Below are 15,350 nucleotides of genomic sequence, written 5' to 3' on the forward strand. Positions count from 1 at the left end.
TATAGGATAATTCGCGATTATTTTTATTGGTTTATCATGACAAACCAATTACATAGTCCAAACATATGTGTGAAACTAACATATTCCAGTTAACGGTATATATTTTTAATGATTCGTTATGGTGAAATCAATACTTCCATTTGTATAAATACATTAACTCGAGGATAGTATTCCCCGTCTGCGGGACCAATATTATTCTATGACAGCCCCGCCCCCATTCACTACCAACCAATCACGGCTACGCAATATCAACGCAACGGTTGTTTAGATTAGATTTGGGGGACATGTACGCAACGTCCTCGCAACACAGTCTACAAGACCCTCTAAAACAACCGCGCTGAAATCGCGCTGATGTTGTGTTGCAGTTGCTTTGAAGTTGTTGTAGCATGTAGAGGCCTTTAGGCGCTGAGCGCGGCACGAATAAATTATTTTTCAGCCCGCTTTTGTATCGTGCATAAGAACACAAATACTCTCGATAATCTAGCGTTTATTTGAAAACGATTCATAAATCAGCCGGAAAATGACAACGTGTTTTGTGTATTCCAGTAAATGGCTATTATCGCAGAATCTTTTTTTCTTTCTAGAAATCTCCAAAACTATACTCATATTCAAAATGGTATAAAACGGAAATGTACTGATGAAAAAACAATCCGTTTCGTACATGTGGACTGCAAGCAAGTCATTTCAGAGTTCAGTTCAGTTCAGAGTTTTTATTTGCCACATGGAATCAATACAATCAGAGTTTCTTCATTACACAATCATAAATATCATTCCATGGACAAAAGGAGCAGGAAGAAGAATAAATCTTATAGTTACCTGCCCCTTATTCCTAAACTAAACAAGTATTTACTTAATGGTCGGCGTACAAGCTAATTTACACAAAATAATAATTTATACCATTATACAAGAAACACACAATCCACAGTTAAACAAGAAATTTTTTAATAATAATAATAAAGAATAAAAGAAAGAAAAAAAACAAAATCTCACTATTCAGATCACATTTGATTTTCATACCGACTAAATATATATTTTTTATAATTACTTTTGAATTGATAAACACTATTACATCCCTTAAAGGTGACATGCATTATAAATGTCTTTTTTTGAGTCTCTAGCATTGTATTATAGTAATAGGAGTTGGTATCAATGTGTTTTTGTCTCGAAATACCATATTGGCGGATTGCCGTCATTCAGATCATTCATTTCCTGGTCCATTTTAATCAGGTCGTTCTGATTTGACTCGCATGGTGACGTCACGTGGCGAGGATGGAGCGGATAGTGATCCGATTGGCTCTGTGGTTGTAGCGCACCAAACGGGGTTTGACAGAGAGCGAGAGAGAGAGAGAGAGAGAGGGAGAATCAGATAGCCTTACAGATGTCTTCCATAGACTCACAGGAATTGTGTAAAGTTGCCCAAATAGTGCTAGGAATAGCAATGCAGGTCCCCTTTAAGCTCGCTATGGAGAGAATTCCACAACTTTACACCAATAACTGAAGGACACATCTGTTTAAGTGTGGTACGTGCAAACTGATGTTTAAAATTGTATTTTATCCTACTAAACTCAATTTCTAAATGAAAAAGATATTGTCGTTTTTCTGGCAGTGTATTATTTCTTGCCCTAAACATAGTTAACATTGTTTGAAACTTAACCATGTCTTCAAGTTTAATTATTCTAGATTTAATAAATAATGTGTTTGTGTGTTCTCGATAATTCACTTTATGTGTGATTCTTACAGCCCTCTTCTGTACTATATATAATGGTTTTATATTGGTCCCATAAGTATTCCCCCATACTTCAACACAATAACTGATATAAGGTGAGATGAGTGAGCAGTAGAGTGTTCTCATTGCCTCATACTCTTAACACATCCTTTACTTTATTCATAACAAAAATACTCTTGGACATCTTTTTTTTAACGTGTGCTATGTGAGATTTCCATGTTAATTTATCATCCATAATCACACTAAGAAAACGAAATTCATTAACTCTCTATATAAACTCCATCTATGGTCAGTACTATATTTTCATCTAGTTTTCGATTGCCAAAAATCATAAATTTAGTTTTAGTTCATTGATAAGCGACGGGTGTATTAGACCCATAGCCATAATTGAAGATATAGTTTAATCGCTCGCAAATGTGCTCGTCCTCCCATTGATTAACGTGCTGGCATACAAGCGATAATTCGTCATATCCGGCCGGCACACAATGTGTTAACAGCAGTGTGAACATGTGTTTTTAACAGTAGTGTGAACATGTGTTTTTAACAGTAGTGTGAACATGTGTTTTTAACAGCAGTGTGAACATGTGTTTTTAACAGTAGTGTGAACATGTGTTTTTAACAGTAGTGTGAACATGTGTTTTTAACAGTAGTGTGAACATGTGTTTTTAACAGTAGTGTGAACATGTGTTTTTAACAGTAGTGTGAACATGTGTTTTTAACAGTAGTGTGAACATGTGTTTTTAACAGTAGTGTGAACATGTGTTTTTAACAGTAGTGTGAACATGTGTTTTTAACAGTGTGTTTTTAACAGTAGTGTGAACATGTGTTTTTAACAGTAGTGTGAACATGTGTTTTTAACAGTGTGTTTTTAACAGCAGTGTGAACATGTGTTTTTAACAGTAGAGCGAACATGTGTTTTTAACAGTAGTGTGAACATGTGTTTTTAACAGTGTGTTTTTAACAGTAGTGTGAACATGTGTTTTTAACAGTAGTGTGAACATGTGTTTTTAACAGTAGAGCGAACATGTGTTTTTAACAGCAGTGTGAACATGTGTTTTTAACAGTAGTGTGAACATGTGTTTTTAACAGTAGTGTGAACATGTGTTTTTAACAGTAGTGTGAACATGTGTTTTTAACAGTAGTGTGAACATGTGTTTTTAACAGTAGTGTGAACATGTGTTTTTAACAGCAGTGTGAACATGTGTTTTTAACAGCAGTGTGAACATGTGTTTTTAACAGTAGTGTGAACATGTGTTTTTAACAGTAGTGTGAACATGTGTTTTTAACAGTAGTGTGAACATGTGTTTTTAACAGTAGTGTGAACATGTGTTTTTAACAGTAGTGTGAACATGTGTTTTTAACAGTAGTGTGAACATGTGTTTTTAACAGTAGAGCGAACATGTGTTTTTAACAGCAGTGTGAACATGTGTTTTTAACAGTAGTGTGAACATGTGTTTTTAACAGCAGTGTGAACATGTGTTTTTAACAGTAGTGTGAACATGTGTTTTTAACAGTAGTGTGAACATGTGTTTTTAACAGTAGAGCGAACATGTGTTTTTAACAGTAGTGTGAACATGTGTTTTTAACAGTAGTGTGAACATGTGTTTTTAACAGTAGTGTGAACATGTGTTTTTAACAGTAGTGTGAACATGTGTTTTTAACAGTAGTGTGAACATGTGTTTTTAACAGTAGAGCGAACATGTGTTTTTAACAGTAGTGTGAACATGTGTTTTTAACAGTAGTGTGAACATGTGTTTTTAACAGTAGTGTGAACATGTGTTTTTAACAGTAGTGTGAACATGTGTTTTTAACAGCAGTGTGAACATGTGTTTTTAACAGTGTGAACATGTGTTTTTAACAGTAGTGTGAACATGTGTTTTTAACAGTAGTGTGAACATGTGTTTTTAACAGTAGTGTGAACATGTGTTTTTAACAGTAGTGTGAACATGTGTTTTTAACAGTAGTGTGAACATGTGTTTTTAACAGTAGTGTGAACATGTGTTTTTAACAGCAGTGTGAACATGTGTTTTTAACAGTAGTGTGAACATGTGTTTTTAACAGTAGTGTGAACATGTGTTTTTAACAGTAGTGTGAACATGTGTTTTTAACAGCAGTGTGAACATGTGTTTTTAACAGCAGTGTGAACATGTGTTTTTAACAGTAGTGTGAACATGTGTTTTTAACAGCAGTGTGAACATGTGTTTTTAACAGTAGTGTGAACATGTGTTTTTAACAGTAGTGTGAACATGTGTTTTTAACAGTAGTGTGAACATGTGTTTTTAACAGTAGTGTGAACATGTGTTTTTAACAGCAGTGTGAACATGTGTTTTTAACAGTAGTGTGAACATGTGTTTTTAACAGTAGTGTGAACATGTGTTTTTAACAGCAGTGTGAACATGTGTTTTTAACAGTAGTGTGAACATGTGTTTTTAACAGTAGTGTGAACATGTGTTTTTAACAGCAGTGTGAACATGTGTTTTTAACAGTAGTGTGAACATGTGTTTTTAACAGTAGTGTGAACATGTGTTTTTAACAGTAGTGTGAACATGTGTTTTTAACAGTAGTGTGAACATGTGTTTTTAACAGTAGTGTGAACATGTGTTTTTAACAGTAGTGTGAACATGTGTTTTTAACAGTAGTGTGAACATGTGTTTTTAACAGTGTGTTTTTAACAGTAGAGCGAACATGTGTTTTTAACAGTAGAGCGAACATGTGTTTTTTTTTTTATAACCTGCTCTGGTTACAGACTAAAGTGTAACCTGCTCTGGTTACAGACTAAAGTGTAAACTGCTCTGGTTACAGACTAAAGTGTAACCTGCTCTGGGTTACAGACTAAAGTGTAAACTGCTCTGGTTACAGACTAAAGTATAAACTGCTCTGGTTACAGACTAAAGTGTAAACTGCTCTGGTTACAGACTAAAGTGTAACCTGCTCTGGTTACAGACTAAAGTGTAAACTGCTCTGGTTACAGACTAAAGTGTAAACAGCTCTGGTTACAGACTAAAGTGTAACCTGCTCTGGGTCCTCTGGTTACAGACTAAAGTGTAAACTGCTCTGGTTACAGACTAAAGTGTAACCTGCTCTGGTTACAGACTAAAGTGTAAACTGCTCTGGTTACAGACTAAAGTGTAAACTGCTCTGGTTACAGACTAAAGTGTAAACAGCTCTGGTTACAGACTAAAGTGTAAACTGCTCTGGTTACAGACTAAAGTGTAAACTGCTCTGGTTACAGACTAAAGTGTAAACTGCTCTGGTTACAGACTAAAGTGTAAACTGCTCTGGTTACAGACTAAAGTGTAAACTGCTCTGGTTACAGACTAAAGTGTAAACTGCTCTGGTTACAGACTAAAGTGTAAACTGCTCTGGTTATAGACTACTGCTCTGGTTACAGACTAAAGTGTAACCTGCTCTGGTTACAGACTAAAGTGTAAACTGCTCTGGTTACAGACTAAAGTGTAAACTGCTCTGGCTCTTCCTCTGGTTACAGACTAAAGTGTAACCTGCTCTGGTTACAGACTAAAGTGTAAACTGCTCTGGTTACAGACTAAAGTGTAACCTCTGGTTACAGACTAAAGTGTAACTTGCTCTGGTTACAGACTAAAGTGTAAACTGCTCTGGTTACAGACTAAAGTGTAACCTCTGGTTACAGACTAAAGTGTAACTTGCTCTGGTTACAGACTAAAGTGTAAACTGCTCTGGTTACAGACTAAAGTGTAAACTGCTCTGGTTACAGACTAAAGTGTAACCTGCTCTGGTTACAGACTAAAGTGTAAACTGCTCTGGTTACAGACTAAAGTGTAACCTGCTCTGGTTACAGACTAAAGTGTAAACTGCTCTGGTTACAGACTAAAGTGTAAACTGCTCTGGTTACAGACTAAAGTGTAACCTGCTCTGGTTACAGACTAACCCTAACCCTCCTCTGGTTACAGACTAACCCTCCTCTGGTTACAGACTAACCCTAACCCTCCTCTGGTTACAGACTAACCCTAACCCTCCTCTGGTTACAGACTAACCCTAACCCTCCTCTGGTTACAGACTAACCCTAACCCTCCTCTGGTTACAGACTAACCCTAACCCTCCTCTGGTTACAGACTAACCCTAACCCTCCTCTGGTTACAGACTAACCCTAACCCTCCTCTGGTTACAGACTAACCCTAACCCTCCTCTGGTTACAGACTAACCCTAACCCTCTGGCTCTCCCTCCCCAGCCGCAGCTTCATGCTGTCCACGTTCGGCTTCACGGCGGTGGCCTTTGTGACCGGCTCCCTGGCCCTGTGGGCTCCGGCCTTCCTGTTCAGAGCAGCCGTCTTCACCGGGGAGAAGGCCCCCTGCGTCCAGGGGCCCTGCGACACCTCAGACAGGTAGGGGCCCTGCGACACCTCAGACAGGTAGGGGCTCGGTGACCTGTGACCTCAGACAGGTAGGGGCCCTCACCTCAGACAGGTAGGGGCTCGGTGACCTGTGACCTCAGACAGGTAGGGGCTCGGTGACCTGTGACCTCAGACAGGTAGGGGCTCTGTGACCTGTGACCTCAGACAGGTAGGGGCTCGGTGACCTGTGACCTCAGACAGGTAGGGGCTCGGTGACCTGTGACCTCAGACAGGTAGGGGCCCTGCGACACCTCAGACAGGTAGGGGCTCGGTGACCTGTGACCTCAGACAGGTAGGGGCTCTGTGACCTGTGACCTCAGACAGGTAGGGGCTCGGTGACCTGTGACCTCAGACAGGTAGGGGCTCGGTGACCTGTGACCTCAGACAGGTAGGGGCTGGGTGACCTGTGACCTCAGACAGGTAGGGGCTCTGTGACCTGTGACCTCAGACAGGTAGGGGCTCGGTGACCTGTGACCTCAGACAGGTAGGGGCTCGGTGACCTGTGACCTCAGACAGGTAGGGGCTCGGTGACCTGTGACCTCAGACAGGTAGGGGCTCGGTGACCTGTGACCTCAGACAGGTAGGGGCTCGGTGACCTGTGACCTCAGACAGGTAGGGGCTCGGTGACCTGTGACCTCAGACAGGTAGGGGCTCGGTGACCTGTGACCTCAGACAGGTAGGGGCTCGGTGACCTGCGACACCTCAGACAGGTAGGGGCTCGGTGACCTGTGACCTCAGACAGGTAGGGGCTGGGTGACCTGTGACCCTCAGACAGGTAGGGGCTCGGTGACCTGTGACCCTCAGACAGGTAGGGGCTCGGTGACCTGTGACCTCAGACAGGTAGGGGCTCGGTGACCTGTGACCTCAGACAGGTAGGGGCTCGGTGACCTGTGACCCTCAGACAGGTAGGGGTTCGGTGACCTGTGACCCTCAGACAGGTAGGGGTTCGGTGACCTGTGACCCTCAGACAGGTAGGGGTTCGGTGACCTGTGACCCTCAGACAGGTAGGGGTTCGGTGACCTGTGACCCTCAGACATGTAGGGGTTCGGTGACCTGTGACCTCAGACAGGTAGTGACCTCAGACAGGTAGTGACCTCAGACAGGTAGTGACCTCAGACAGGCTATATGGATGTTTTGTTTTTCGATTACTATACATAAATATCATGTATGTAATATCTATAGCACCTTTAAACATTAGGAATGTTTTAGTGAATAAAAAATTATGAAGAATGCATACATAGTACATCAGTGACATAGTACAACTGTAAGATTCTGATCAAACTGGCCAGTATCACGTCTTCGTCTGTTTGGCTCTCCATCCAATTCCTCTGCGTTGTGTACTTTTAATGGTCCTGACGTCTCCGATACTGGTAGATAAGATCCTTATCTCCCCCCCGTTAGTGCAATCCGTAAACCATAATACTTCCCCACCTCCGTAAGAATTCGACACTTCGACAACGTGAAATACCTTACAAGGAAAAGCATGGTTTTATTTCTCTAAACAGAAACCTCAGCTCAGATGTTAACAGATTGTATTGTCCTTGAAGAGTATATTTCTAATGATCTTTCGGTGTGTTCATATTATCGTCCTTTTGCTGTTCAGTCCAATAGTGTTCAGGCCTGTTCGTTAGCCTAAAACCATCCTCGTGGTAGCCGAAGCTACTGGTGATGTGCCATTCTCCCCCCCCCCCCCCCCCCCTCTCTCTCGTCGAGAGGAGAGAGTCTCTTCTGGTTTCTTCCCTCTTAGTCTCAGTCAGATTTTAGTCCTACTCGCTCTCGGTCAGATTCTATTCTGCTCAACACCCGGAAACACCGTTCGACTTATAGATGTTCGTCGTCGCAACGACGGCCCCGCCTTCTGGTTGTCATGCGACGTGTTGTCATGACAACTGCATAACCTTTAACACTAATAAACTCACGTTTCATTAAGATGAACCTCTCTCCCTCCTGTCCTGGGAGACAGTACACTCTAATCTCAGATGTTCTTCTAAGGAATTCATAACAAAACCCTCGCTGACGCGGCCTGTGCCTGTGAAACCACTGGTTCCACCACCGTTCTATCACCGTCTCCTGCTTCCATGCACATTTCGATCTACCATTTTAGCTGTGGTCATCTCTCCCCAATCTATACATCACATACATTGAAACATCTCTAAGATTCTGATCAAACTGGCCAGTATCACGTCTTCGTCTGTTTGGCTCTCCATCCAATTCCTCTGCGTTGTGTACTTTTAATGGTCCTGACGTCTCCGATACTGGTAGATAAGATCCTTATCTTCCCCCATTAGTGCAATCCATAAACCATAATACTCCTCCACTTCCGTAAGAATTCGACACTTCGACAACGTGAGATACCTTGTGAGGAAAAGCGTTGTTTTATTTCTCTAAACAGAAACCTCATAATCAGATGTTATCAGATGTTATCAAATTGTATCGTCCTTGAAGAGTCTATTCTAATGATCTTTCGGTGTGTTCAGATTGTCCTTTTGTGATTCAGTCCAATAGTGTTCAGGCCTGTTCGTTAGCCTAAGACCATCCTCGTGGTAGCCCTTTCACTACCACACTACATTTACATTTACGTTTAGTCATTTAGCTGAACGCTTTTATCCAAAGCGACTTACAAGTTCTGTACGACAGGTCATCAGGAAGGGCACAACTCTATCAGCTGAGCAACAATGTTCATCAAAGTGTTGCGTGTTACAGTGTAGGTTAGTTTATTAGGACAAGTGCATGACATTAAGGTTAGTCAGGTTTTTTTTTTTTTTTTTTTTTTTTCAGATAATGGTTGAAGAAGTGCGTCTTTAGTCGACGGCGAAAGATTGGACGTGATTCGGCTGTCCTAACTGGGGTGGGTAGTTCATTCCACCATTGTGGGGCAAGGACTGAGAATAGGCGACTTCTCCTTGATGACCCTCCGGGAGCTTGGATAGGAGTAGGTCTGAGGCGGCCAGAAGATGCAGAGCGTAGGGGTCTTGAGGGTGTGTAGTTAGAGACCATTGACCGGAGGTAGGCGGGAGCGGTTCCCTTTGCCGCACGGTATGCTAGGTCAAGGGCCTTGAAGCGGATTCGTGCAGCAATGGGGAGCCAGTGCAGGTCCCTAAGAAGTGGGGTGACATGGGCCGACTTCGGTAGGTTTGAGATCAGGCGGGCCTCTGCGTTTTGAATGAGCTGAACAGGCTTGGTGGCAGTGGCCGGGAGGCCAGCGAGCAGTGCGTTGCAGTAGTCGAGGCGGGAGATGACTGTTGATTGGACGAGGAGTTGGGTGGCTTCTTTTGTCAGGAAGGGGCGGATCCTTCTGACGTTGCTCAGGAGGAATCGGCAGGTTCTGGTTGTCGCTGCGATGTGAGCAGAGAAGTTCAACTGGTCGTCGAGGACAACACAAAGGTTCTTGGCGGTCGGGGACGCGGTCACAGCTGCATTCTCGACTGTGATGGAGAGGTCGGTCAGGGGGGAGGATTTGGCCGGCAGGTGGAGCAATTCTGTTTTTCTTAGGTTCAGTTTGAGGTGGTTGGTCGTCATCCAGGCGGAGATGTCGGACAGACAGGCCGAGATCCGCTCAGAGACGTGGATATCTGAGGGAGGGAAGGAGAGGAAGAGTTGAGTATCGTCGGCATAACAATGGTAGGAGAAGCCATGAGACGTGATAATATTACCCAGAGATTTAGTGTAGAGGGAGAAGAGAAGGGGTCCTAGAGCCCTGGGGGACACCCGAAGGTGAACCCTTTACTATCACACTACAGTGTGATAGTAGTGTGGTAGTGAAAGGGTTAACCTGCTGTCGTGCGGCAGTGAGAGGGTTAACGGGTGTCTCCTCCCCAGCCTGTACTTTGGCATCATCACCTGTGTGACGGGCGTGCTGGGCGTGGCCAGCGGCATGGAGATCAGCAGGAGGCTGAGGAAGCGGACCCCCCGCGCGGACCCCCTGGTGTGTGCCACCGGCCTGCTGCTCTCCGCCCCCTTCCTCTACCTGGCCATCGTGTTCGCCCAGACCAGCATCGTGGCCACCTACGTGAGTCTCTCTGTCCCTCTGTGGGGTCTCTCTGTCTCTCTCTGATGTCTCTGTGGTGTCTCTCTCTCTGGTGTCTCTCTCTGTCTCTCTGATGTCTCTCTCTCTCTCTGGTGTCTCTCTGGTGTCTCTCTCTCTCTCTGATGTCTCTCTGGTGTCTCTCTACCATGTATTGACGTCACGCTGTATGTCTCTCTGTCCTGCAGGTCTTCATCTTCCTGGGAGAGACCTTCCTCTCCATGAACTGGGCCATAGTAGCTGACATACTGCTGGTGAGTTCCCTGTCTCGCTCTCTCTATAGTAGCTGACATACTGCTGGTGAGTTCCCTGTGTGTCTCGCTCTCTCTATAGTAGCTGACATACTGCTGGTGAGTTCCCTGTGTGTCTCGCTCTCTCTATAGTAGCTGACATACTGCTGGTGAGTTCCCTGTGTGTCTCGCTCTCTCTATAGTAGCTGACATACTGCTGGTGAGTTCCCTGTGTGTCTCGCTCTCTCTATAGTAGCTGACATACTGCTGGTGAGTTCCCTGTGTGTCTCGCTCTCTCTATAGTAGCTGACATACTGCTGGTGAGTTCCCTGTGTGTCTCGCTCTCTCTATAGTAGCTGACATACTGCTGGTGAGTTCCCTGTGTGTCTCGCTCTCTCTATAGTAGCTGACATACTGCTGGTGAGTTCCCTGTGTGTCTCGCTCTCTCTATAGTAGCTGACATACTGCTGGTGAGTTCCCTGTGTGTCTCGCTCTCTCTATAGTAGCTGACATACTGCTGGTGAGTTCCCTGTGTGTCTCGCTCTCTCTATAGTAGCTGACATACTGCTGGTGAGTTCCCTGTGTGTCTCGCTCTCTCTATAGTAGCTGACATACTGCTGGTGAGTTCCCTGTCTCGCTCTCTCTATAGTAGCTGACATACTGCTGGTGAGTTTCTTATTCTGGAGCCATCGCCCGCCGAGGGCCTTGGACTCATAGGACTGTTTTTCCTCCCGTGTGTTTCAGCCAATAAACGCCACCGATTGGACTTTGTCTCCTGATTTAATTCCTATTCAGCCGCTCATAATCACCAAAAGATCCCGGCATAATCATAGATAACTTACAACGGTACGTGTATTCGTCCCGCGAATTTACGGTACGGCCATCACGGTGCGGTACGCGCGCCATACGACGAATACGCCTCAGAGCAAACACACCAGTCGCACATGCGAGAACAGCGTGCGGCACACCGTCACAGTCGGGATACAGACTGTGACGAGCGAGAGAGACTGAGAGGGAGAGAGAGAGACACGGAGCACCCCACACACACGGCGCGCGTGGGGAAACACGCGCGTGCAGTCGGGAGCGAGCGCAAAACGCTCCGCATCCCTCCCTCTCCGACTTCAGTTCAGAGCGGGCGGAAGTGCACGAGAAAGGCACATTTACATTGGAACAGCTGCAGGGTCGTTTTCTTGTTCGCTCAATAACGTTAACCAAATGAAACCAATGGAAAGACACACACAAGCGCCAACAAACACATCAACATTCTCCCCACAATCAAATAAAAAGAAGAAACATACTTTTCCGGACAGATCATCTGAGCTCCACTGTGTTTAAATCCAAATAATCCTCTGCCATTGTTGTAAGTAACATGTCATCTGCAGGGCCGCCTGGGTGAAATGCGAGGCCCTGTGCGAGATTTAAATGCGAGCCCCCCCCCCCCCCCCCCCCTAAAAGGTAAAAAAAAATATATAATTTTTTTTTCTTTTTTTCATACAGTCAACATATTCTTAAATAATAGCGCTGCCCGAGGCTGGGCATGATACAGTCAACATATAGCGAGAGAGAGAGCGAGAGAGAGCTCCCGTTCTACAGTCAATATACAGTGTTATCGCTGCACAGACCCGGCAATGCCCCTGACCCTCCACCAGAGCAAGGCCAGAGAGAGAGAGAGAGAGAGAGAGAGAGAGAGACACATTGGAAAGAAACAACCCAAAACCAGAGCAAATTGAAATGCTATTTGGCCCTAAACAGAGAGTACACAGTGGCAGAATACCTGAGCACTGTGACTGAAGATCCTTGACTAGGTACAGACTCAGCGAGCACAGCCTAGCCATCGAGAAAGGCCGCCATAGGCAGACCTGGCTCCCAAGCGAAGACAGACCCACTGCACACAAGATGAGGTGGAAACCGAGCTCCACTTCTTAACAACCTGCCCACTATACCAAGACATACTTCCCACAAATTGCAAACACCCAAAGAGACTTTGAAAACATCGACAATAACTCAAAACTCCCATACCTACTGAGAGAAATATAAGAATGTGAAATAAAGCCCATTTGAATTGAAGAGAGAGAGATAGATAGAGCATGTTTGTGTGTGTTAGAAAGAGAGAGATAGAGAGAGAGCATGTCTGTTTGTGTGTGTGTGTTAGAGAGAGAGCATGTATATGTGTGTTAGAAAGAGAGAGAAATATATAGAGAGCATGTCATTTTGTGTTAGAGAGAGATATAGAGCATGTCTGTGTGTGTTAGAAAGAGAGAGAGAGAGAGAGAGAGAGAGCATGTGTGTTTGTGTGTTAGAGAGAGAGAGCATGTCTGTGTGTGTGTGTTAGAGAGAGAGCATGTATGAGAGAGATAAGCAAAGATGAGCCCCTAAAGGATATTCAACTTTTAATGGAAGAACAAAACAGAAGGAAAAGATAACTTCACAAAGGCAACATGAATATACATAGATCCAAAAGGACAAAGATCAACACTTAAATCCAAAGAGAAGAGGGTCTATACCAGAGAAAACAAAGTAGCAAGGAGCCAATGGCCGCCAATCAGCTAAATAGGCTAACTGCAAATAGAGTAGCCAGGTACTGACACCAGGCCACACACAGCTTTGGCCAACGCTACCCAAGCTACACAAACGACCAAGACAATTCACACACAGCACATGTCGTATCTCCAAATGTTGTGAAGTAACATATGTTTTGCCTGGAAAAAAACATTGTTATTAACAAAACATTCGGGAGGGGAAGGAAGGAAGAGTGGGGTAATGTCCAATGGACATCTTACCTGCACCAAGGAACGCAGGGCGAAAGGCCGCAACACAGGTCTCCACGTTGACGAAAGGCCTCTCGCTGGCGGGACAAAAAGAAGCTATGGCCGGAGCCTTGTCATGGTGCAGGCCCGACTACATCTTCTGTCAAAGGTCGTAGCACAAGCTAACAGCTAACTCTAGGCTAACTGATAGCATCAAGCTAACGTTCCCAGCCGAGCGAAAACGAGCAGCTAACGTCGTAGCTAAACAGCTAACTGGCTAACAGTTAGCTCAACCCGGCTATCGCTAACCACTAGCTAACGCAGAAGGAAGCTATGCGGCTACCACTGAAAAACTGTACAACGTGAGAAAAGCAATACAGGCCAACACTTCAGACAGCCGCTGTGTTTTCCTCTTCTCATCTGAAGAGAGAAGGGAAAAAGAAGGCAATACACGTCCCACTACAGAGTGGTGTTTACCATAGCGGTGCCGGCAACAAGTCCCTCGCGGACTATAGCCGACTTGAGCATGGAGATATTCTCATAATGAAACACCAAGCTCACCTCCCTCGCACCAGGTGCTGACACCAGGCCACACACCGTTAGCTACTACAACAGCTAGCCGGCCCGTTTGGCTCCCGAAAGAGAGAGAGAGATATATCCACGGCGGGAATAGAATAGAGTGCATTAAAAACTCACCAAACGTCCAAGAGGATGGAGACAACCGCGTGGAGTTGACGAAGTTCATCTGCCAAATGACCGTCCTCTTCATCTTGGCATAACAATGCTGCACGCGCTCTCTCTAGGTTAGCTAACGCTAGTTAGCCTTTAGCTAAGCTAGCTACTAGCCGACATCATCGTGGCTATCCCGACTGAACCACACGTTAGCACTCAATATTATAACGTAGCTAAAGCTAACTAGCTGTCCCTGCCTTTAGCCGGGATGGCTAGCCTGACTGAACTGTCTAACATGCAACAACTTTCATCTTCAGTCCATCTGCCGAATGACCGTCCTCTTCGTTTTGGCTGGCATAACTAAGCATAACCTCCAAAGCTGCACGCGCGAAATAGTCAAACGCAGCTGACGCACGCCGGCGTACACATGATGTAACCCCTCCCTTCGTTGAAACCAATAGTATGTCTGCTGCAGAGCCCCAGAGCTCCAATAGTGAGTATGTCTGCTGCAGAGCCAGGAACATTCTACAAACGTGTCTAATGTGAAATATATAAGCATATAAGCAAAACTAGATTTTAGGTCTGTGATGAAAAAGGGCCTCGCGGGAAGGGGGGCCTCGCAAAAAAAAAAAAAAATTATTTTAATTTTTTTTGTGAGGCCCCCCTTCCCGCGAGGCCCTGTGCGACCGCACTGCTCGCACACCCCCTGAGGCGGCCCTGGTCATCTGTTCTCTAGTATTCAGTCTCGTCGTGAAGTTAATTCTCTCTGGAAGTGAAACTGAAACTTAAGGATGCGCAAGGATAAGTTGTTAAAGGGGCAGTAGGCAAGTGGATGCCTGAACACAGAATGACACCAGTATCACTGACTACCACGGCAAGCCTATAGAAAATTATTCTATTTAATAATAATTTTTATTATTACCATAAATATAATATATAAAAAATTTAAAAAAATTATTATATAATTATAAAAAAAATGTAAATCTTCTGTTGTACCGAACTCGTACCGAACCGTGACCCCAATACCGAGGTATGTACCGAACCGTGGCTTCTGTGTACCGCCACTTATTCCTATCTCTTAGAGCGTCGGCGTGGTAGGAACAAACAATGTTCAAGTCCGTGGCGTCCAATGAGTTAACATCCTCATCTTCTTCTTAACATCCTCCTCTTCCTCAGTATGTTGTGGCTCTTAACACATTCTGTGCCACGCCTCTTCCGGGCGACGGCAATGCGATGCCACCCATTAAACGAATGGAGTCCGTCACCTTGTTTGTAGAGCTATAACTATATTCTATATTATACCTATGGATACAATACTATAGTCATTTGACACTGAGTTTCTTCCGGTCAAGATGCAAAAAAGAAGAAAAAAATTCCATCCATATGTTCCCGTTTTATACAGAGTGTTATTTCGGAATGATCCAGGCCAATTCCTGAGAGGCTGGTTATAAGCCGCAACGTGTATTACGTGTATACTAAATGCATTGGCGTTTTGTCCCTACACATGCCACAATAAAAAAATCAAATGCATATGATCGGTATTATGTTCTATCATGAATGCATGAAAGGGTGGGGGGAGGG

The 15,350-nt window shown here is 44.4% G+C and overlaps 1 protein-coding gene across 2 annotated transcripts in view; it reads left to right on the plus strand.

Annotated features, from left to right (window-relative positions):
• spns1 (SPNS lysolipid transporter 1, lysophospholipid) overlaps positions 1-15,350 on the plus strand; it is a 117,296-nt gene that overhangs the window by 98,564 nt on the left and 3,382 nt on the right. For both annotated transcript variants that reach the window (XM_084326576.1, XM_084326577.1), the window contains exons 8-10: positions 5,935-6,087; positions 9,916-10,105; positions 10,309-10,374. In XM_084326576.1, the coding sequence (XP_084182702.1) occupies positions 5,935-6,087; positions 9,916-10,105; positions 10,309-10,374 (409 nt within the window). The remainder of the gene's footprint in view (positions 1-5,934; positions 6,088-9,915; positions 10,106-10,308; positions 10,375-15,350) is intronic.

The sequence above is a fragment of the Notolepis coatsorum genome (genome assembly GCF_963971535.1).
Source record: "Notolepis coatsorum genome assembly, chromosome: 12".
NCBI classification, from domain to species: domain Eukaryota; kingdom Metazoa; phylum Chordata; class Actinopteri; order Aulopiformes; family Paralepididae; genus Notolepis; species Notolepis coatsorum.